Source organism: Hippoglossus stenolepis, chromosome 5, assembly GCF_022539355.2.
Source record: "Hippoglossus stenolepis isolate QCI-W04-F060 chromosome 5, HSTE1.2, whole genome shotgun sequence".
In the NCBI taxonomy this organism is placed as follows: Eukaryota; Metazoa; Chordata; class Actinopteri; order Pleuronectiformes; family Pleuronectidae; genus Hippoglossus; species Hippoglossus stenolepis.
The window spans coordinates 12529346-12553956 of NC_061487.1; the positions used below are offsets into that span (position 1 = coordinate 12529346).

Below are 24611 nucleotides of genomic sequence, written 5' to 3' on the forward strand. Positions count from 1 at the left end.
AGGAATGGTATGTGCCTGTGTTGGTATGGATGCAGCTGTTTGTATTGCACTGTTTATGGAAGGTGCTCTGCCTACTGATAAAGGGCATTGATTCAAGTATTTCTGTCATCGGATCTGAGCAGGGTAACAGAATGGCAGTCTGATGAAATGATGAAATGAGGTTTCTTTGTCTCAGACAGGGGCCTATAGCTTGGAAACGAGGTGTCTCGCAGGAATAAATCTCACGAGAGAAGACTTTCAAACCCAGAACTACAGCACGGAAATAATTTGAATGTTTTTCTTTTGTACAATTTGTATAATGTTGAAGTAATCAGTCCACTAGTTACCTTCTTAGTAGGGTTGTAGTGTTAAGTCCGTCTTACAGGTGTAACTCGGTGTCATGGCCCCACTGTCAATTTTATTTTCTTTAGTCATAAAACCCACACAGTTCTTTTTTTGCTGTTTAGCTGGAACAATTGAGTTATCTGACTCAAAGCAAAGCAAAAAGCAAGAGCGCCTATTCGGCAATAATACTGTCTGATAAGGGTAGATCATTGTGATCGTGTAACATGCACCCACTACTCTGTCATGTGCAACCGCTCAATGTGAGACAGAGATTGGGGCAGATAGTGCTGCACACAGCTTTACAGTGAAGCACTGGTCTGAAACACAGAGTTAGAGATTCTTTTGTGTTATGAGAAGTGTAAAAACAAAATTGCATCATTATTAAACTTTGGCGTGACAAATTAGACCCTGTCAGACTCACACAGTCTATGGGAAACACTGCACGCGTTTTCAATTGCATCACAAGAGGCTGCTCTATTGAGACAAAACGAGGTCTGAGTAGCAAACTGCAGTGCCTGAGCACTAACCTCATTGTCTCTGTAGTTTTGAAAATTGATGAGTGTAATACATCGAACGCTTGGTCAGATTCTTAAGTAATTTGACAGAAAACATGGTGTGGTAAAACAACAGCAAGTGCCTGCAGTGTTTGGGGCGTGTTGTACCAGTGGCATGATGAAATAGAATCTCGAAAGACTGGTTTTAGTGCTAAATCAAGGAGTTTGAAGGCCTCTCTGAAAGCAAGATGGGTTTTCACAAGTGAGATTTGGGACACAAAGCATTTTAAATGACACGGTTCCTGCGCTGTCTTTAAAGCCATTAAAGCAGAGAACAAACTGTATAATATCTCTAGCTTACCCGACCCAGCCTAAGTCATTACTACCTTTTGTGTCTCGTAAACTAAAGAAATGGCACATTCCTGGTAATTGCTGTCATGTATTGTTTGATATTTTCTTCAATGCTTTTGCAGTGTGAGGTACAAAAATTGTGTTTTTTCCACACAGGCCAATTAGGAAAATGACATGCTAATAAAATGGAATTTGTTGTTCTTGGTCTTATGAGCTTCTGGCCTAACACTTGAAAATTGACGTGTACCTGCACACTAATGTTGATGTTAGTGGATTTATGGAATACTCTTGTCGGCTCATCTGAAATTTATAAGCAATAGAAGTGTGTTTATTGCTGTGTGAGCCAACCTACGTGTGTGTGCATCAATTACCACTATCATGGCTAGAATGATGAGCCCCGGAATATATGACATGCTTGCTTACACATGTTCATGGGAGGAGGTGAGATGGCAAAGGATAAAAATGTTATAATAATAATAGCATAAATGGCAATATGGTGGATATTTCAAGGTTCTCTTTTTGACCTTTATCTTGCAATTATTTCCACATGAACTAATCCCTAGTGACGCAGAATGATCCTGCAAGTGAGTCGTCTTCTTCACTCAGCACGGCTGCCTAGCAACCAGGTAGCACTCCAGCAGGCTGAGCAAGGGTGAACTTGTCATATTGTTGCACCTCATGGATCAATATTCTCTTCAAGTAACATTGTTTTAATTATAGTTAAACTGACACTGGTTGATTTGTACTTAAGACAGTATATCTACAATCAGAAGCACTTGCAAACAGTACTTTCACAAGTTCACTAGGGTATGTCTTTAAAAAATCAGTGACAGACTGTCTTTCCATTCAATGCTGTTCTTAGTCTTGGGGCTGTTCAATCAGTTGCTTTAACACTTAATTCACGAACATGGAACGAAAGAAAATATCCCCAACCGTGAGGATTTCCCTTCAGTAACACAGAAACATGTTTACTCTACTTGTAGTAATTGCAGATTATCCTACTCCCTGATTAGTTCTTCTGTCGTCAACAAGCTCATTGAATAGAAGAATGTAAAACGGGGTTATAAATTGCTTAGTCATATGGGTCATATAGTGTGGGACAGGGTTTAGAATTATTTCTTTGGTCTGCTCGAGTAAACGTGAAACTGGCTAAAATACTTCTCAACTGGCCATAGAACTGCATAATTCAGTGTTTTCTGTGGGTGAAGGGCACACTGTGACCGTGGGTAGTTGAGGGTACTACTAAGTAATGGTTAGATGAAGAACATTTTCATTTGAACAATTTTAAATTTGTATCATTTATTAATCTGCATGGCGATTTTGTATTTTTGAAACATAGTATTTGAAATATGGTATAACCAAGCCATGAATATTGGAATACTATTTAAATATGGGTCCCACCCAGTCTCTCTATGTTGGGATTTTGATCTCATCTTTTCCTCCGCCCTGTCTGCACCTGTTTAAACGTGACTCAGTTGTAGCTAGCGGGTTTGTTGTTGGGAGTGATTTTCTCCTGTTGTGTGAGATCAGTGCCAGCATGTTGCTGCAGCTACAGAAAAGTGTATGCCATTAGGGGTAGTCACAGTACTTGGACCTGTGAGAGTAAAGACAGACCTTCCAACTATCTAAACGCCTGCCAGGGTGAGTCACCAGTGTTGGATTAGATGATTGATTGGTTGTATTGATTACCCTACACGCTTGGCATAGCTGGGACACAAACATGCACACACACACAGTACTCATCCAGCAGTATATAGAGCTGGGGCGATGGTCTGCCTGCCTGAGCTGCCTATGTGTTGCACGAACGCCCACAGTGAAGTGTATACAGACTATGCATGCGTTTTTTGTTGTGGTGGGCAGCTGCGGGAAATAATAGCAGCAGAAGAACTGATAAAATACCATCAAAATATCACTTCATACTTTGTAGGGATTAGTGCTTACTGCTAGGTATGTTTATATCATCAATATCCTGGCACCAGAAATGACATTGTCCAATCTATTGTGTCAAGCTCTTGCAATGGTTGACAGTAAGAGTCAATCAAAGAAGTGGAAAATAAGTTTGATGAAGTCCGTCTACAACAGGAACCCACCAATGGTGGCTGAACTCATTTATTTGATTTGCTAAAGGAGAATTTTACTTGCATTTGGTGAGTGGTGGACCCTTGTATGGCAGTAAAATGTACCTACAGGCCCAGATTTATGGGTCAGAAAGCCAGACAGTGTTTTTTGTTCTTCTTTACTTTAATCTCTTAACCTAAACTATAGGCCTGTTGCACCAGGGTTTTTGTACAGGGATTTTTCACAGCTTGTTTCTCTAACCATTCCTCAGAATGTGAGGAAAACAGTTTTTTTAATCTGGCCACAGTGTGCTGTATATAAATATATAAATGGATCAATGGAACTGTTGGTAGCAGAGACTGAGCTCCCGGGGAGCTACAGAACACAAAATTATGTTGTCAAATGTGATACAATTGAAATAGTCAATTTTTTATTATTATTATTTTTCTCTGCAGCAGAGAAACATTAAGAAAAAAACATTTACCACCATTTATAAACTGCAGTGTTCAACCACCGCTGAGATTTTCATAATGTTGCTTTTACTGATCATTACCAGTTGCCATCTACTTATATACATATATATTTCTCACTGCTCTTATTAAGATGCACTTGTACAATCCATACAACCACATAACCGTAATGGTTCCCCTGTTGTTTTACCAAGCACAGTTACCACCACTGTGTCTGCTGCTAGTGCATTTCAAGGATAATGCAAGTGATAAGTCTAATTGTGACCTACAAGTGAAAATGTAGAGCATTGTAGCAGTGCAGGTTAAAGCTAAATGTAATTTGCCTTAATCCACAAAGTGCAGTGACACAACCCTTTTCACGGTCACTGCACCACACAACTCTGTGATGAAGTGTTTGTGGTTACCCTTGAAATGTTAAGAAGTCTCCTGTAATCTCCCAGCAGTCCTGAGGGGAAAATATTTGGGTTTGCAGAGTTTTATCCACTAATAAGCGCTTGTTGTGCGTCATTAAAGACCGCCTCATTAGATCGTATAATTAGTCCTGGTGAACAGTTACCCTGGACAACAAACTTTTGACATCTGGTATTTCCTCTTTTTGACTCCACTAAACCTCCAGTGCCTTCATTTTGTCCGACTTAACCCTGCTGAGTTATGAACACTGTTCATGCACTTCGTCTAATACTGCAGTTATTCAGTAAATCCTGCCTTAACAAAACTCATGGTCTTGATAACTGGGTGTATATAGTTTAATTATTTAAAGTCCATAGCTTTTTTCCAGCTTTGGCATAATTTTTAATAATTTGTGAAAGTGTTGTAGCTTTGGTTGATGTGTCATTAATTACAATAATGATGACAGGATCTGCTTTTTAATTAGATTTTCTGTGTAATTGTAATTATCACTCATCTTTAAATCACTGTGACACTGAAGTAACAGACCATGGCAGAGATGAGCAAATCAAAATTAATTGTAAGTACATACCCACTGATTCCGTTCACTGACTAAAAATCAACTGATATTAGCCTTGACAGACATATTGGTGCTTATGTTTACTGATCTGAAAACTTTTATTTTTACTGAATAAACAATGCAGAAAAGATGTGTTTATTTACATAAATGAATAGTTTATTTTCTTGATGGTTTTGCTCCTCGGAGGAGATTGTTTACCTCCCAGCTGCGCGGGTGCATTAAGTGTCAGCTCTGCTTTAGCTCAACATGTCTCCACTGCTTTTGAGCTGGCCTCACGGTGAGCCTGCCGTGTCCAGATGCCTCCAGAGATGGAAACACCAAACAATCACTGGCACCTCCACCTCATTCCTGTACCCCACATGAGCACTGAGTAAGAGATGGTAAAAATAAACCACCTGTCTATTTGACACACCAATATATAAATGTGCATTGCGTGTAGAGTATAAAGTATAAAGCAGTGTCAAGTCGTACTGCGGTCACTCCCTCTATGATTTGTTTTTTTAGTACTAGCTCCTCCAGAATGAGCTTGGAAGTGGAAAGTGTTTCAATATGGGTTGTTTGTAGCCTTAACCTTAAAGGTTACCAGGTTTTATAGTGTCTCTAAGTTAACATGTAAGTTTAACACAACTGTGTGCAAACCAGCATTGCAAAAATAGTGTATTCAATGTGTTATTTTCCTCCTAGTGGTTGATATAGGAAGGAGAAGTAGTAATGCCAGGAGGGACGGTGGGCTGCCTTCACTAGAATGAGAGACCCGCAGGGAGTCAACAGAGACGCAGCTGGACTGCAGTCCTGTGAACCCTGTCATTATCCACAATCCTTATGGTTGAGTGGATTGGATAGTGCTCGAAATAATTGTTCAGAGATCCACGTTCTGACTGACAGTATCTCACAGCATCAGGATGTTAATTTTAACATCATAATCATTGTTAAAACCTTGCCTTCATAGATGCTCTAGTAAGATCATATCACAGGATCAGTTAGTGCTTGTATACTCGGCTTTGTGTGTAATTGTGACTACCCAAAGATCTTCAGTCATCACTCCAGCAACACGCTTGCGTCAGAGTAAGTCAGGCAACAAGAGGGTAAATTCCCTCGGTTTAGTGCGATGTAATAACTGAATATTAGACAGGGAAACTCCTTATCTTTGGATTCATTAGGGCGAGTTCATCTCATGTCGAATGTCCCCAGATGATTACACAACAGCCTTAATCTGTTTGACTCACACGCACAATAATCCATTGATAGTAACTGAGGAGCCGTTAACACAGACCGCTTGCATTTCCAGATCTTTTGTGTTGTGTAGAATACGGTTTCCAGGCCATGTATTGGTGGCCTGTTCAAGACCTCAAGACAGGAATTCACTGCCTCCTCCATTGTCTTTTGTTTATTGCCGCCAGCTGTAGTAAGCTCTGCTTCCTGTGTTCATCAGTTTTCTCTTTATTTTACCACAACTGAACCTCATTTGTAATGTCCACTACATCAGAGCCAGCATCTGTCAGGCAAGGAATCCATTACTTAAGCTGAGTTTCATCACCCCTGGATAACTGGATACATCAACAGGATCAATCTCTCATTTTGCATTATATGATGTATGCTACAACTGCCCACACTCAACTATGCTGTACTGATGAAATGTGCTGTCACGGAGCCATAGGGAGAAGACTGGGGCCATTTTAGACTCTTCATGTTTATCTCTTAGTAATCTGTTGCTCCTTCATAACATTTGTTTCTGATCTGACAACAATCACAGGGACTGACTAAATATATTGTATAGAGGTTTTTGTAGTCGTGTTAGAACTGTGTTGATTCAACTCTAGTAAAATTTGAAGATATATTTTCTTATTGCAATTCATATTATCTCATCTTGACCCTTGTGGGCAGAAGAATAAACAGAATTAACAGTTTTCACCTTTTCAAAACAACCCTGGTGTCACCACGTTTCATTGCCTTACTGTGTTTTATTCTACTTCTATTGACTGTGCTTGGTTGGAGTTGGAGTTGTGATAGATATTTGTAGAGTTTTGTATTGATAATAGAAAATGGAGGCAGACGAATTAGATCTGAAAAGAAACGGCACCAGATCCATCATCAGGCAGTGATTTGTGAATCAGGAAGATGTTGAAGAATGGATGTACAGTATATCTGTAAAATATGCTGCAAAGGGGAAGCTGTACCACAAATTAGTTTGACTGTTTGAAATGCCACCCACTACGAAAGAAAGGAATGGCTGAAACTCTGCATGTCTGCATCTCCCATTGAACTGTTTTTGTTGAGTCTTTGTTGAGCTTGTTGCAGAACTGAGACTTCAAAGTAAAGTTCCACAGTTATCCACTTCCCCTGGGGCACAAGACAGTCATGTTATTCTGGATCAAGGGAACTCATGCCTTTGTCTTCTTCTCAGTGAGTAGATGTGGTCACACATAATTGCATAAATCCATATAATAGATTGTCAGAGAACTATGCAAGTCAGTTCAAAAATGTGCGTCCATCCATCTCATAGATGTAAAGGTAATTCACTAGATAAGTGACAACTCCGATCAAATGGAAATGGGAACCATTCATGTCAGAGTATAAACTTTTATGGTAATCCCTTTGATATTTTTCAGTCACCAATTGTTTTCCAACCTCAGGGCCAGATGAGGTAGTTAAGTCAGTTGAACCAGTAAATCAAACAAGCACCTCCTTAGCACTGTTAGGACATCTGTAATCCCCTGAGAGTCAATGAGGCTTGTAACTCCAATAGAGCACGGAGACTTGATCCTCCCTGTTTTCAGCTTGAAAGCATACTGTGTTGAAGCTCCAATATTCCTCAGGGCAATGACAAATCCACAACATTAACACTAACCACGAGAGGCAATACAATTACTGAGTCCAGTCAATCATTGTGAGTGCACACAAGAGAAAGACATGTCACTCAGGACTAACCTCCCTCACTTGTTTCTAGTCTAGTCTGAGTCTGTTGAGTTGAATTGGTGTTTTTTTTGTTTTGTTTTTTATTATCCCGGCTCTACATAGTCCCGCGAGAGATCCCAAACATGGTGGTGAGGGGATTTAGAAACTATTGGGCAACTGTGTCTCCGGTTATTTATGGAAAAGCAGGGGGAGATGAGCAGGCTGTAGAGTCTGCTTTCTTATTTTGAGTAACACATTTGTTCACAGTTGATCCTCTACACCCACACACTGCTTTTGTCCGTGTGATCCAATTATTCTTTTTTTTTTTTTTTACAGAACATCTTTCTAGGGAGTTCTCACCTCAATTCTCTCAATATATTTCTCCTATGTTTAGCAGCTTTTCATTTCCACAGCACATGTTCTGTCACAAAGTCTGCAGAAAGAACATAGAGAGAGAGAGTTGTGATTATTACTGGTACATAGTTTTCAGCTTTTGGTTCATTCTTCTCTCTACTCTCCAGAGTATTAAAAATCTGCAATAAATGTCTAGGTGCTGTGCCTCAGTCTTCCAATGGTAAAGAAAAGCCTGTATGTTACCAGACCATTTATGCTCTCACTCTTAAATGTCCATGTAGGTAGAACGATAAAGATTTTGGCAATAGGACTCTAAGGGTTTTAAAGCTATACTATAATAGTAATTCTCCAAGTCACCCCTGTAGACAGCTCCCACTTATTTCTATACTCATCTTTTCTATCTTGACAGCATCTCAATACATCCTCTGTGTCTGTTGGAATTTTAATCATGGCCACCCATAATGGACTGCTTTCTCCTTTTTTCAGCTCCTAATTCATCTTTTCAATTATTCTTAGTCTCTGAGCCCTCTATCATCCAGGTGTGATGTGTTTGGGTTCACAAATAGAGTACATATGTATGTATGTAGACTAACTTGCCCCTCAGACGGGGTCACTATCAGGGTGAACACAACATGCACCTAGTGGTTATATGTCATCACCGACTTACATCATGGCAACTGTCAAGAAATGCTGTTGCAAGTGCAACTGGAAAAGGGCAACACTGCATTTTTCTGCAGTGCAAGAACAAAAGCCTGCTATGACAACTGAATACGCTGGTAGGAGTTCTAAGGATATAAAAGGAACTAAACGTCTTTGCTATTCTGCACTAACTTTAGGCCTAAATTTTAAATTGTAAATATGTCTTTAAATTAGTTATTTTTTCAAGATAAATATATTGGCAACATGTCTCCATGTGTTGTAATTCTTTCTCAACGATAGATATATAGAATGGAGTAATAAAATTACAAATAAGACCAACATGGAACTGATAGCTGACTGCCTCCAAACTCCCTGGTCTGAATTTCTCTCAATAGGCTCATCTTGGTTGTGGGACAGACTATGGATACCTACTGTCTGTTCCTGCAGTTTGCGAGATAATGTGACGTTTCCTGGATTATTCACTACCAGGCTACTTCACCTTATCTTCAATCGTAGGGAAGTATAAGTAATTTTGAGACTCTGATGTTCCTTCATATATGTCACACTTCACACATCTTAAAATTAAATTAATTACATTAAAATGAATTCATCATGATCTTAAAGTCTTAACTTTAGCTTGTTGAAACCTTCAGAAACTTTGTGTAAACAGTTCCTCTCAAAATTGACTCTTGCAAAGACTAGTTGCAAGTATCATCATATCTGACATCAGATGCCTCACTGATGAGAAGCAGTTCTAGCCTGACCCTTCATAGGAAAAATGCTCCCCAGCCCTGGTTTGTCTTTTATTTTGAATAGAAGCCACTCATAAGGAAAACCTGTCTCTACTCCAATTTACTGAATACAGATCGGAGTCTTTATTTATCCTAAAATGTCACTGGTGATAGTAAGAAGAGCGACTGCGTAATAGCACTGACTCTCAGCAGAAACCCCCTTATCAAAGGTGGTTACAATCATGAAAGGGGCTTTCAATATTGAAGAAGCCATTGTTCCATTGGCAGTTGCTAGGCAACTACATCAATATTGCTGACAAGTCAAGGAGCAGTGGTATGGAGAGGCAGAGACTTGCAAGGGTATTTTAGAATGTGAGAAAAGCGTGTGATTTACCAAGGCATACAGTGATATGTACCACAGATTGTGATGGGGTCATGGTGGTAGAGCATAACAATAAAGGAAACATGCAGGGTGGGTATTGAGGCTGTGAGAAGATTGTTGGATTAAAGGGATACTTCACCAAAAATAAAATTCACCCATTATCTACTCACCACTATGCCGATGGAGGGGTGGGTGAAGTGTTTGAGTCCACAAAACACTTTAGGAGTCTCAGGGGTAAACAGCGATGCAGCCAAATCCAATACAATTGAAGTCAATTGCGACCGCTTCTTCAGACCTAATAAAACTACCGAAAAAAACATAAAATGCTTCTAGACTGCTGGTGTGGTGTCATCCAAGTGTCCGCAAGTCCTGACATTCATATTCGACTGGAAACTGCATCATTTACACCATGTTTTTAGCCTAAATGTACTGCGTTCACGTACCCTCAGGCACACCATCGTTTGGCTATGTCCACTAGCATAGCCACTTCCGGTAGTGGACATTTAGGCTTAAAACACAGTGTAAATGACCTCGCACTATCATACAGAAGCTACACAATTCAGTTATAGTAATCGACTGCTTATAGTGATCAATTTGGCCCGAGATAAGCATGATCACTATACACGGTTTCAACTGTTTGTATTCAATGCTCACCTTGTGCCTCCATCTCCGATGGTACACTTTCCATTTGTAGGAAAAGTGAGCACTTTGTTGTTTCCTGGTAGCACTGATTGTTTTTCCCTCTGTTCCCTTTTAGAGCTGCTCTCCTCATCCACAGGAGAGTGGTTCAATAATTTATCTTGTTTTACTCCTCTAGAGAATTGCCCTATGGCGTAGGGCTTAACAATTAATTGTATCGAAATAGTAATATGGTCAAATGCAATGTCTGGATTGCAGGAGCTAGAGTTTTTTGTTGAAGGTAAAATGTGTCACAACATACAATTCATTATAAATCAAGCATTGTGGTGCTGTAGAGGCAACCCAGCCTACAAACCAGACATAAGACCCCAGCAAACATCACCATCATTGTTATATTTTTCAGTGAAAATATAATGAAAAAATTACTATCAGCACTAAAATATTTTTTGTGTATTGGTTGATCCTACTGTGGAGTAGCCATCACTTTTTAGACAGGCCATCCTATTATTTGTGTGTGTGAGCGCAAGGACAAAGTGGATGGTTCATTATTGATCAGTGATTCTCTCAATTGCTTGTCCCCTTTAAATCCACAGGCACTATTCACTATTCAGCGCAGTTAGACTTTAAATCACCATGTGATGTGATCACACCTGCCGTGACAGCTGTCCACATCTTAACGTGCTGATGAGCACTCATTAATTATTACTATATAATTACAAGAGTAGGTGGCACTCATGGGTTGGACCAACCCCATTTGAGAACTTGGCCTTCGTTTTGATATCATCTACGAACTTTTGCGGTGACAGACATTTTTCCATTATCACACACACACAACACGAGATGTGCTGCCACATGATGAATTTGAAATAGATATCAATAATCATTATGAATGATTATCAATAATTTGTTGTTTTTTGCAATCAAAATTATTACCGACGCCAAGGAGTTTGTTTTCATCACTGTCTGTTTGTTTGTTGGTTGGTGTGTTGGTTTGTTTCCTGGACTTAGCTAAAATTAACTCTTTTCCACGAAACGAAGTACAAGAATGGGATGTCAGCCAAATAATAACCCATTAAACTTTGGTTTTGATAAAGGAATTTTTTTATCACTCTATTGTTGTTTTTGGACGATTTCCTTTATTTTCAGGGAATGATTCATGGAATCTTGATGAAAAAAATCTGGCATATTTGAGGGAGTAATTAGTTGCAGTTTGATTGAATATAAGGTTTGTCCTTGGCGGCGATATGTGCTCTACTGTGTGAGTGCCACTCTAGTTTATAGTGGAATACTATAACTGCTTAACAGGTGCAGTTGCAAGCTGGAATCATAACCTTATTGTAAAGATTGAAAAATAATTTTGTAATCAAAAGAGTTTTTGTCCTAAAAAATGTTTTGTATCACTTGAAAAACAATCAAAGCTTGTTGGCCGAGCACCAATGTATCTTTTAAGGCAGAGGTCTTCAACAGGGGGGTCGCGGAATTTTTGGTTGATTAACCAATTTTTTTTCCACAAATTTAAATGTCTTTAAATACACATTAACATGAATCCAACATATTGTAGCGAACGGATAAATGGAGGCAGAAGACGTTATCTTATAGTCAGCAATGCAAACATTCAGCGACACACAATAATAAAAACATGAATATATGAACCTGTGTATTATTTGAATAGCTTAGTATTGAATGCACAATAACAGGGTAGCTATGGTTATACATGGCACTAGGCTTAATATAAAACACTATTTTATACAATATATATAGTAGGGGGTCCCTGCTCCATCTCTCCATCAGTTTGGGGGTCCTTGGCCTGAAAAAACGTTGAAGACCCCTGTCTTAAGGTGTTTTAATCACAACAGTGGGGATAAAACAAGTCATTGTCATTATTGTTGTAAAGAGACATTGAGGAGCCATTTTAAGTGAGACATGAATACATCTGTAGCCAAGGTCAGGGCATATTGCTGTGTAGGCAGTACAAGCTGACATCAAAACCCTTGTCCGCTTACCGGGTCACATGTCGTCAGTGGAACCTAATCGATATGGAAAGTGAGACCCTCATCTCTGTTCAATGCATTGGCTCATTGTGGAGGCACCTACATCTGTTGGTCTCCTGACAGACCCACATGACGTCTGGCTCCTGCTTCTAGTTTGACTTGAGGGGAAGGTTTTATGGGTTGCTGCTTGTATTTGCAAGACCCGTGGTTATGTAATTGCATTGCATAAGTCGAGTCCTCGAGGGGATTATTTGTATATTGGTAACTGCATATCCCTGCCTCTGCACTGGATAAGTGTCTGCTTTGGAGAGGGGGGTAATCGCAGAAGAAATACTCAACTGATTATTTTTACATAATGGAAAATGGAAACCCCATTTTCTTCCCCCCTCTCTTTGTATTCCATTCATTAATATATCCTCTACTGCAATATGACTCTGCACACATTTGCTTGTCATTCCAGCTTCTCTAACCTTGTACCTTATTTTTTATTTTTTTTTCTCATCTCCTTTGTTAGGTGTGTGCACCATGGTGTCTAAACCTCACCCTCCTCTAATGAAGAAGCACAGTCAGACGGACTTGATAAGCCGCCTGAAGAGCCGGAAGATCCTCGGAGTCGGTGGTGAGGATGATGATGGTGAAGTTCACCGCTCAAAGGTCAGATTACATCACATGAACACAGTCCAGTCATTTTTAGCCTTTTTTAGGGGGATAATGCAGATACCAAAGGCAAATGGCTTCTGCATGAGTGCAACAAACTGCTTAGTTATAAATATGAGCATGTATTAAACCATAATCAGATAACATTGATGCAGGGTATAAACAAGAAAATGCACTCAACCACAGATTCGGGCACTTACCCAGAGAAATGGATTACTTTTAAAAGCCAAAATAGGCTGCTAATTGGCTCATCACTTACAACCCATTGTGTGCTTTTGCTCCTCATGCTTCAGTGAATCTAGATCACATATTCCCATGAGTTCACACAACTCCACTGAAATGGGACTGTCTCCCCGGAGAGACTCCCTGCCTCTTGCATCCCATGTATTATATCATTCCAACCATACATTTGCACATTTGTGTGGACAGTGTACAGTCATGTGTACACCAAAACACCACACATGCTGGTGCATATCAGTCGTCACAAAATCACCCATCATAATCACGCATGTGGAGCACAGTTGCAGACTGATGATAGTCTCTTGTTGGGGTTCAGAAGGCTCACATATCACGATTCTACAGTTTTTTATTTTATCATTTTTTATCTGATGGCATTAGAATGAGCACAGGCAGAGCAAACACTTCCTCACTGAAATATTAATCAGGCAAGAGGGAGCAGGAAACCGAACAGAAGGAAGCAGGCATACGGTGGCTGATGGCATGTGATGAGATGTCAGCACCCTTTTCTCAGCCCTCCCGAGTGTTTGTTTTCTCTCTTAATGTCTTAGCAACTAGCCTAACCCAGACATCTGCCGCTTTGATCCCTTTCACAAAGCATTGGGATGGAAACAGATACATATAAGCTGCTTTCAGACATCCACGGAACTCCACACAATCTCCTTACATTATCCGAAGGGACTATATGTAAGAACGTAAATGTCTACGCGCAGATGTGACAGCACATCAACACTTGCTGGGTTCACTCAGACATTTTCCTGACATTTTTCTACGGGGGTGGCTGGAAGATTTCCGGGAAATGTCTGGACCAGCTGACTCGGACATTTGCGTTCTCCAAATGGAAAATTTCAGGAACATTGCGAGACCTCATGCCTGAAAGCAGCTTTATTTTTCTATTTTGGCCTGATGTGTGAATGCCGTTTTAAAAAGTGGGCCTCCTAATTTTAGCTGTGACTTCGATTGTGACATTGACTGTTGCCCTGAGAGTCTATTTGTACTCTTATACATTGTGCTGGTACTTGACTCGTTCCATTTATCCTCGCCAAAAGTGTTTGTGATTATGAAGTACGGTGAGCTGCATATAGTTGCTTTGGAGGGGAAACAGTTGACTTTACCCCTGTGGTACCTGTAAACAAAGGAGGGAAGTCCTGCTGCGCTCCACTGATTGTTCTCTTCCTGCTCCTTCTACAGTCCAGAGATAAGAATGCAATTCCTTTTACTCATAGTCGTACCTAAGTGAGAGCGAGGTTGGTATTCATGCCAAGGTGCTGTATGTGAGTGCAGCTGTGCTGGAGGCTTCTTTAATCCACTGGTAGACAGACTGCTTTAGTTTTAAGGTCATGTATCAACAATCAATCTCTGACAGCCCGAGCTTCGGCCTTTATAAATAAGAGATATAACAAAGTTGTATGAATAATTTGTGACCCAGAAGATAACCACTTAGCCATAATTTATATTTGTTTTGACTGTGCAACATCCATCAGATGAGAAGTGTACATACTGACATGACAAATTTTAGCTCTGTGTAGTACAGATTATTTTTTCTCCGGGATATTTTCCTGCCCTCTGGTTGAAAAGTTTCACTTTGTTTACTTTACGCGTCGGACTGAGAGATTGATGACAAATCGGGGCAATCGCAGCTGTGAATAACCATCTCTTCCTGCAAACAGCATTGTGTATTTCTTCCTTTTCCTGTTTCTCCCTCTCTGCACCTCTCCCTTCTGCTTCTATTCCGCCCGAGCCGGTCCTGTGCCATCGGTTGACGCTCAGCTCCCTTTGAGTGTTTCTTATGCCAGTCATGCATATTTATGTGATCTTGTCAAAATCTGCCCCTGAAAGCATGGCACAGGAAGGAGTGAATCACTCGGTCACGTGATCCCAGCTGGCACCAGAGACGCTGTTAGGGAGGTTGAAACACTGGGAGCTCAGCCCAGCCAAGAAATCTTTAGATGCTGCCTGATATTTGTGAAATGATTATAAGACATGAGACAAAAGCTTTTCTGTGCTGTACCCGACGCCTCCAGTCAGACGTGGAGGCTGACTTTCACAACATGAAATCCTAATAACCAAAAAGAGTGCAATCTGACTTCTCATTCAGCTTCATTATTGTGTTTATTTTCAGCAGCAGGAGTAGAACTCTCCTGAAAGAAATAAAAGCCTTGACATGGATGAAACAGTCATGATAGATTATATGTTGCCAAAGCTTTGTACAGTTCTGTCATATCCGCTGCTTCTGTCCTGTGATGACGGCTTCTTTTGAACTCTGACAAATTTTCGATATGACAAACTGCTTTAACGCTGTGTCTCATGTCTATCTGATACTCACCTCTTCACCTCCACAGGAGCTCTCTCTTTTCTTTTCTCCTGCCTGCCACACTCCTCTGCTCTGTCATCCTGCCAGGGATGCAATCAGCATACGCCAAAAAAATCGAAGTAAATCTGTCTTTTTTTTGATGTGATTATAAGCTCATCAACACATCTTATTACCCCTGCTAAGAAGGGTATGTTTTCATTGCCGTTTAATTGGCTGCCAGCAGGATTGCTCAAAAAATACTGATCCGATTTCCATTTCATTTTGTGAAGGGGTGGGGCATGATCCAAGGAAGAACCTATAATTATTTGTTTGTATCGAGCATTTTTTTCTCCTAAACATGGCGATATAGGGCTTTAGTGCTGTTCTAGTTTCTAAATGTATTTTGTACATTGACTTATCCAATAATTTGAACACGCTAACCAATATCAAGATTATAGAAAAATCATTCATGATCTTTTCTACCCCAGAGGGGCTAAATAGTCATCAATACTCATTATTCCATATGGGGGGAGAGGCGCACAATACAACAACACTATTGACGTCAGCTACAGGCCAATATTCAATGCAGCAACAGATGTACAACAATCAATATTTGGATTACTCACTGTAGTGTTATCAGTGGATTCTCTGCTCTCGTTTGACTTCATCCCTTCTTCTGTTGTGCTCTTGTTGCTATTTCGAGTTATCTTTCATACCTTTTTTACACCAAAGTTAGCGAGTATACGCAGGTTTATTTAAACACGGGTAAAAAAGGTGATGGAATTAGTCTTTTCTGTTCTTTTTCTATCCCGGGGTGAGTGATGCCTGACGTCTCTAACCACGCTGTCTTGCCAGTGTTGCATTTTGCGTGATTTATTAACATGCCGATGCCTCGAGGTCCAATGGAAATGGGGTTCAGAAAACCCCTTGAAACCCCCCTGTCCTGATCTGTCTAATATTTAGTTCTACTTTGAAAACTCACAGACTTTTCAAGCAGAAAACTACTTTGCAACTGACAGTAAGTTCCATGTATACACTGCTGCCCAGAAAATCAGTCATCTGTTCTGCATTTTCAGTTTCAGTTTTTTAAGAAGAGAGTTGTTTAATGATAAAGGGAAATAATTGAGGGCTGTGGATGAAGTGGTTCAACTTTTCAGCCACGGGGGGGTTTCGGTGTGGCAGTTTTCACAGTGGCATGAAAGTTGCATACCTGGTACATGTTCTTATTACCGGTATTGAAAAAAGAGCATGTGGGCAAACCGAGACTCTCACCTACACATGCTCATCTCCTTTCCTCCTTGACTGACTCTCAACACCACACTCGCATGTAGGGGAGAAAGTAGCAGAGAAGCAAGAGAGATACCTCCAATCTCCATCCCTTAAAAACTAAATAAAAATCTGCAATGCGGGGTTGTTTTGGTCACTTTATAAATAAATGCAGGCTTGTCCTTAAGGACAGGATCCAGTTTGAACAAAAAATTGATCCAAAGTGACTGCCGAAGGAGGAAACGCATCTGACATGTTTGTTCTTTGTGGAGGGATGGGGTTCTCAGAGAAGGGCACAGATTGTGTGTCCTGAACATTGTAAAGGTTGATCATAAAATGTCCTGACAGGTTTCTGAGTAGTATTCCACATCTGGGCTCCTGGCTTCATCTGTGTTTTCTGTCCGTTTGCTGACCTCTGACTTAGAAAACAGACACACACTGTGACCTCAGTCTGACCCCATTGAGAAACACACACAAACTTTCCTTGCTCCGGGGGCAGACATAAGTGAGTGTATTCAAGGCTCAGACAGATTCAGTCTGGCTCTCCTGTCGCACACATAATTTATTGGAACCATTTTTCAATTATTGTTCAGAACATGTGACAATATTTTGTCAAACAATCAATCAATTAACAGAAAAAATTATCTAAATCCAAAATCCAAAATGTATTTGTTATTAGTCACTCGACTAACTATTATATTAGTTGCAGTTGGACACAAACTATATAATATTAACAAACCCCATATATAACAAACCCCATATGTATGTATGTATGTATGTATGTATGTATGTATGTATGTATGTATGTATGTATGTATGTATGTATGTATGTATGTATGTATGTATGTATGTATGTATGTATGTATGTATGTATGTATGTATGTATGTATGTATGTATGTATGTATGTATGTATGTATGTATGTATGTATGTATGTATGTATGTATGTATGTCTTGAGTACTTTTAATGCCTGGTACTTTTAATAGTGTGGTATTAGTACTGAAATAAAGGATGTGAATACCTTCCCCACTGGTACCAACATAAAAACTGCCACATTCAACCATAAAATTCTGTGTAGCATAAAACCATGAAAACAGGATGCTTTTTAAGACTGATATCATCTCATGGAAATCTCTGTTGCAACCCTGCTCACAACCAACCAACATATATAATTCATGAATTATTAAAAAAAAAACTGTGGTTGCAGACTGTCTGCTCTGTACATAATTCTCTCTCTCTCTCTCTCTCTCTCTCTCTCTCTCTCTCTCTCTCTCTCTCTCTCGCTGATTATTAACATTCCAGAATCTTCTAGCATCTGCGATAAGAGATGCTTATCATAACAGATATGAAACATGTGGGTGTGTCTTCTCAATATTGCTTCATTCATTCCTAATGACTTTTCACTAACTATTATTTGTCTTTGTATTCAGCTGTGATGAAAAATTGGTTACTAAGGAACAGCGTGGCACACTTTGCTTTCAATTTGTTGAATAGTCCTCTCACCATTTGCTTCAGGCTTTCAGGAATATAAATAGAGTGCTGCGTGGTCCTCGCGTTGCAAAGATTAAGTTAATTTGTAGCGAAATGGTTTTTCTGTTGCCAGAAACATTTGAGTTGGTCGTTCATCCAGAATTGACTGTAAATGTTGTTATGACATTCCGGCTTAATCCTCAGGGGCTGATTAACGAGGTGGAGACATTCACAGTCTCTAATTAACATCCTAATAGGTCCTACTTTGACACTCATCTTTTCTCTCCACCTCTTTAATGTGCTTCTCTCCAGGAGCTTGGTAAAGATGAGCTGGTGACATTAAATACACCTCCATGGAGAGTGATTCATTCTTGGTTATGCGGTGCTTTGTAAAACATGTTGTCACAAAGAAACTGTTTCCACGTATGACCTGCCCGGGCCTTCACACATGCACAACAAAATCAGAGATTGTCTGTGCAAGAGGAGTTCACACCAACTGGAAATGCTCCCTCTGGGGTTTAGGTAGGGGTTGTCGACTGGGTAGCACATGCAGGAAGCTGGATATGAACACGCCCACTAGGTGCCTGTGATTTCCACGGGCAATTATCTGCTCCATTCACACATCGGCCCAATCGGACCTTCTACACTTGACACCGATTAATCTCTGGTTCAACTAATGTTTCCCTTTAGGTTCATACAGATTCTTTGGGTAATGTCTACAAAGGGGCAGGGTTACAGTGCATGTGTGAAAGCAGCCACTGATATGTGTTAAGATGAAATGATTATTGTTACATTTCCTGTCTCATTTCCTTTTTCCTTATCGTGCCATGTTCTCTTACAGATCAGTCAGATGCTCGGAAATGAGATGAAGTTTGCAGTGCGAGAACCAATCGGGCTGAGGTGAGATTTCAGCTGCTCACAGTGAACATGGCAGACTGTGTGTGGTCATGGGTGTGGTTATGTTCAACATCTTCTAAATTCTGAGAAAACAAATATACAATCTATATTAAGGGATTATACACAATTTTACGCAATGTCTTTCTTATTAGGGTGTGGATCCTCATCTCTGCCGTGGGTTTCACAGCTGTGGCCTTGATGGTAAGCGTTGCTCTGCACTCTTTCTGTGAACAAGTCCTGTTTTAAACCCAACAGAGCTCAATATCCTCAGGGTTCAGGGGCAGCACACACAAATAGGAAGACTCTTGTCAGTACTGCTGCATTCTGGGGCTATTATGGGAGCGTTGGGAAATACAGAATGTTATCCTCTTATATTAATTTGACGGAACTGTGTTGTGCTTGTTTTCGACCGCAGGCCCTGGTGTTCCCTAACCAACTATATGAAGTTGTTTTTGAGGAGGAACTCTCCTCGCCCAGCATCTCCATTCGCCTTTATGGAGGAGCACTGCTCAGTAAGTCCTCACTTCTGAGACGCAAGAAATATACACAGATAATAAATTCATGCAGCTTTTCATGATTCGTCATGCATAGCTGCAGTACAGGGAGTATACTGCACTAGGGTTGCAAAGGGGCGGAAAATTTCCGGGAAATTTCCGGAAACTTTCCATGGGAAGTTAAGCTCGGGAATTTTGGGAATTTTGAAAAAAAAAAATTACCGCAAATTAAACGCTGAGCAATAAAAACGTCATTCAAAACTCTATTTTAAAGATGTATGGAATGCAGCACACGCTGCACGTTGAATTTCAACCCTGCACTGTGCATTTCTCCATCACATGTGCAGTGCATTCTTCCATCACATGCACAGATAATTCCCAGTATCCTGCACACTACAGCAGGGCTATTGAGGCCACACTACTGCATTAGCCCAAGGACTAGTCAGGGAAGTTTTGATGATATTACTGGGGAAAATATATTAGCATGCTGATTGAGGATTGTTCATCTAGCCTATTTCTATTCATTTATCCATCAATTGTAAAATATTTTTAAAGACGATTCCAATTGTTTAGCTAACTACTGCATTAGTGTTTTTTACAAGTTTTTTTCTCATCTTATTCTACAGAACAATGCTACGTGCACTATCTCATGTGTGGAGACATTTCACCCCAGCCAATGTAGAAGGAAAGGCTGTGTACATTTGCAAATACTGTGCAAAGACCTACGTTAAGAATGCCACAAAGATGCAGAAGCATATAGTCAAGTGCCCAAAGTTTCCTCAGGGCTCAAATCAGCTTATGACAAAACAAAATGTTTATATTTATGTCTGTATATGACAAGGTAAATACAGTTAGTATAAATTACCCACAAAATTTCCAGTTTATTCCCGTTAATTCCCGTTAATTCCCGTATATTCCCGTTAATTCCCATGGAAAGTTTCCAACTTTGAATATTCCCGGAATTTTGCAACCCTATACTGCACACACTGAAGTAAATTCACTGTACTGCAGTGATGCTGACAATGTTTTCATATTGATTTATATACTGGCTAAAAATGTACACTGGTTTACTGCTGATCTTGTGTGATAAGGCCACTCAATGCATTCATTACAAGTCACACACAAACATTCAGATAATGAAAAACACCTCCTGCTGTAAAATCCATGTTTACGTGAACATGAACACCAATATTCTGATATTAACCTGATTAAGATAAAAGTCTGAATAAGACATTGTCATGTAAACAGCATTTTCTGATACCTTAATATATATTGGATATATATATATTTGGCGTATTGGACATAATAGTATGAGTCATAATCAGATTGTGCTTTGTAAGATGTAAACTGGTATATGAATGGAATATTTTATTAGCAACTTATGTAAACATCATAATCGAAATATTGTCTTATTCTGAATAAGGTCATTAGTCGGAATATTGGTGTCCACATGAACACAGTCCTTCGCTGCACATTTAGATTCCACGAAGGCTAAAGAGACTAATTCTCCAGAAGACTCACAGCAGTCGCCTCATATACCATGTCTATTTCTGGTGGAAACACAGTGGGAGATGTTAGGACAGTGTATGTACAGTGTTGGGGTCTGATTTTCGAGGAGGTAGTTTATTAGTCTACATTCAAATTTTGCAGCTTGCTCTTTCAGTCACGCATTAAATGTAGCTTTTTTCCCCCACTCGTCCGTGTCACGCAAACAACAGGAGACCATCAATGCTCATAAATCTGCCAGGTGATTGTGGCGTTGGTTCTTTGCTCCGCTCTTATGGAGAAATTACATTGTCATTATTTTAATGGCTTTAGTTTAAGACAGGACTTGTCAGGCAAGTCAGTGAGTCAGTTAGTGATTACAGGATTTATGATGGCTTTGAGGAGCACAGCACACCAGTGGCAGAGACGCAGGTAGCACACAGCTTGTTCCTTGATGGGAAAGTAAAGAAGGGAACAGAGGGTGAGAGCCCAGACTTAAAATATATCCAGTGAAATTTCCCAGGCTGTCACTTTCAGCTAAATCAGGCTATTACATTTGACAGAACGTTAGCACCTCGGCCGTATATACACAGAGAAACACAAAATATCGAATCTGTTTAATATGTTCGCCTCCTCCCTCATGACATGAAGTGAATACTAAGGAATCACCACATCCTGTCCTCTGACACGTCGTATTCAAATGTTAACAAGATCAAATCCGAACAAATCAAAAAATAGCCCTCTATCATTACTGCATTGCCTGGAGAGAGACACAACCTTAAATACATGGAATTGTGGATGAAGATATGAATGAACCAGCTTCTCAATCTCATAAAGCCAACAAAAGACCGGCTCCATTATGTAAATGTCAGCAGGGCGGTGGGGATTAGGAGGGATAAAAAGGGCGATGTCTTGCGAGACAAGGAGCGGTGAAGGGGCGAAGGATGGGGGTCGCATCTGCCACACAGATGGAACCTGGCAGGGAGAGGATACAGTCCATCACCACTCCCACCTCTTCTGCCCACCCCTGCTCGTTTCCACAGCCTCGCTGGTGTGTGTGTGTGTGCGTGGGTGGAGTGAAATACAGGAAAGTGAACGGGAAGAATGTCATGAAATAATTTTGTACAGGCTTTTAGCACAATCAATAGTCCAATTATCACCATGTGTACATGTCATAGATTTCAGTTTGAGTACTGCTGCAGTGAATTGCCCTCATAGTAGTTCGATGGTGGTGCTGTTAAACATGTCTCACATCTTCTTTGCTGAAAAGCCACTTTTTTTTTTTTCTATTTCATTCTCATGCCCTCGATCTTATACATTTCCTTTTATCCCATCCTTTTCCAGGTTTGGCCCTCATCATGTGGAATGGTCTGTACACAGCAGAGAAGATCATCATCCAGTGGACTCTGCTCAGTGAAGCCTGCTACTTCGCTGTCCAGTTTCTAGGTGATTACACTTGTCCAACACATCATTTTACAGTGATTGCCGTGTCTTCTTACTCAAACTACCACACAACCCCTGATTTCTATCTCTGGTATTGGCTTGAGGTTGTGTAGAAATTAAACTACAAGTCAGAATTAATTCTGCCAGTGTTTTGAATGTGTGTTGATACTGCCCTCTTGAGTTCAGTAAGCAGAGTTGCAGCATTGCAGTTTGTTTCAGGATAGATTTTCATGTCCCTAGTCCAGTGTTCACCAACCTTTTCAAGCCCAAGATCACTTTTTAAATCTAAACGTAAGCCTAGATCTTCCACCCTGATATCTTCCCAAAAAAAACACTTAGGAGGGTCATATTTATTATTTTTCCAATTTCTGTTAAAGGCTCAATGTACGAGCATAAATATACATATATGGAACTTTATCTATTCGATGCACAGTATTAATATCAATTCATATTTTCAGCATATGTTCAATGCACATTTAGCTTATAAAAAAATAAAACTCAGGTGAAAGATAATTTTCTCTGTTTATAGTGCTGTTTATCTCCCTATGTCACAAACGAACCCATTTTAAAGTAAAAGCACTCCAGCGTTTCACTTTGTGAATCCATTTTTTTGTTCTAACAATCATTTGTTTTTATATACAGTCTGGTTCTAACAGGGCTTTGATTGTTATCGCAAGACCGGAAGATGCATGTCTTCATACCGTAGAGTCCTGACATTTAGTTTAGTACATAATCTGACTTGTATTGAAGGAAATGCAGGAAATAAACCAGCTGCTCCGCCGGCAGTAGCGGACATGCTGCCAGTGAGAACAACAGACAACCGACACTGTTGAGCAACCGCAGCCAGATCGCGATCAACGGGTTGGGGACCACTGCTTTAGACAACACGCACATGCTCATATATATATATATATATATATATATATATATATATATATATATATATATATATATATATATATATAAAACCGTATAAACACGCTTCCTGTATGAACTGGACCTTAGACAGACTAACAGACAAAGGAATTAGTGATGGTGGATAAATTCCACAGCCCTGGTTCCAAAGAGCCAAAATTCTTTGTTACAGAATTCCCTTTTTGTGTTACTGTTCCTGCACTGCAGCTGAAGATGCTGTCCAGGGAAACACAAAGAGGGAATTTCCCACCAAGAATAACGCTTTGTATATCCTCTTGAATTGCCTCAAGGCCCTTGTACACTGTGTGATTTTCAGGTCTCTGCATTGACAGCCACAAGAAAAAAATAAAAATAAACATCATTTGTATAGCACCTTTCATACTAGAAATGCCGCTCAAAGTGCTTTGCATACAATATAGATACAAATAAAAACATGTTAAAATGTAATTGATATAAGAGAACAGATTTTCAATAACATAAGAACATGTTTAAAGTTTTCTTTTAGAAGAACTAGCTTCTCTGATATCTAGCGGCCGTCTCTTTCACATCTTTGGAGCGTGGTTTACAACAGCTGCATCTCCGATGTGTTGTCGGCGGTTCATGGGAACCTCTAATAGACTTGCTGCAGATGATCTCAGTGCTCTAGAGGGGACATAGTAAACCAGAAAGTCAGCTATGTAACTCGGTCCTCGCCCATTCAGAGCCTTGTATGTAAGGAGGACCTTTAAGTCAATCCTGTGTGTATCAGCCAACCAGTGCAGAGCAGAACTGGACTAATGAGTTCTCTCCTCTTGGTTCTGGTTAACAGCCGAGCAGCAGAGTTCTGAATCAGCTGGAGTCTATTGCTTTCTTTGGGAGGCCTGTAAAAAGTGCACTTCAGTCATACAGTCAGTTAGAAATGAAGGCATGAATCAGCTTTTCAGCATCTGTCTAATGGCTGAACCTTTGCTATGTTTTTAAGGTGGAAAAATTTGGTTTTGGTCACAGTTTTAATGTGGACCTTCAAACTCAGATCTGAGTCTAAGATAACAAAAATTTTCAAATCTGTGTAACTCAATTCAAAGCTGTGGTCCAAGCTCAGACGTCCTCTCATGACCACTCCGACCTTTGGCAACCGAAAACAACAACTTATAGTGTGACTTGTGCTACAACCCACATC

The 24611-nt window shown here is 40.0% G+C and overlaps 1 protein-coding gene across 2 annotated transcripts in view; it reads left to right on the top strand.

Annotated features, from left to right (window-relative positions):
• Positions 1 to 24611, top strand: part of tp53i11b (tumor protein p53 inducible protein 11b) — a 39409-nt gene that overhangs the window by 11087 nt on the left and 3711 nt on the right. For both annotated transcript variants that reach the window (XM_035156953.2, XM_035156952.2), the window contains exons 3-7: positions 12810 to 12949; positions 19060 to 19118; positions 19268 to 19316; positions 19531 to 19627; positions 22439 to 22540. In XM_035156953.2, coding sequence (XP_035012844.1) covers positions 12821 to 12949; positions 19060 to 19118; positions 19268 to 19316; positions 19531 to 19627; positions 22439 to 22540 — 436 coding nt within the window. In that variant the 5' untranslated portion in view covers positions 12810 to 12820. The remainder of the gene's footprint in view (positions 1 to 12809; positions 12950 to 19059; positions 19119 to 19267; positions 19317 to 19530; positions 19628 to 22438; positions 22541 to 24611) is intronic.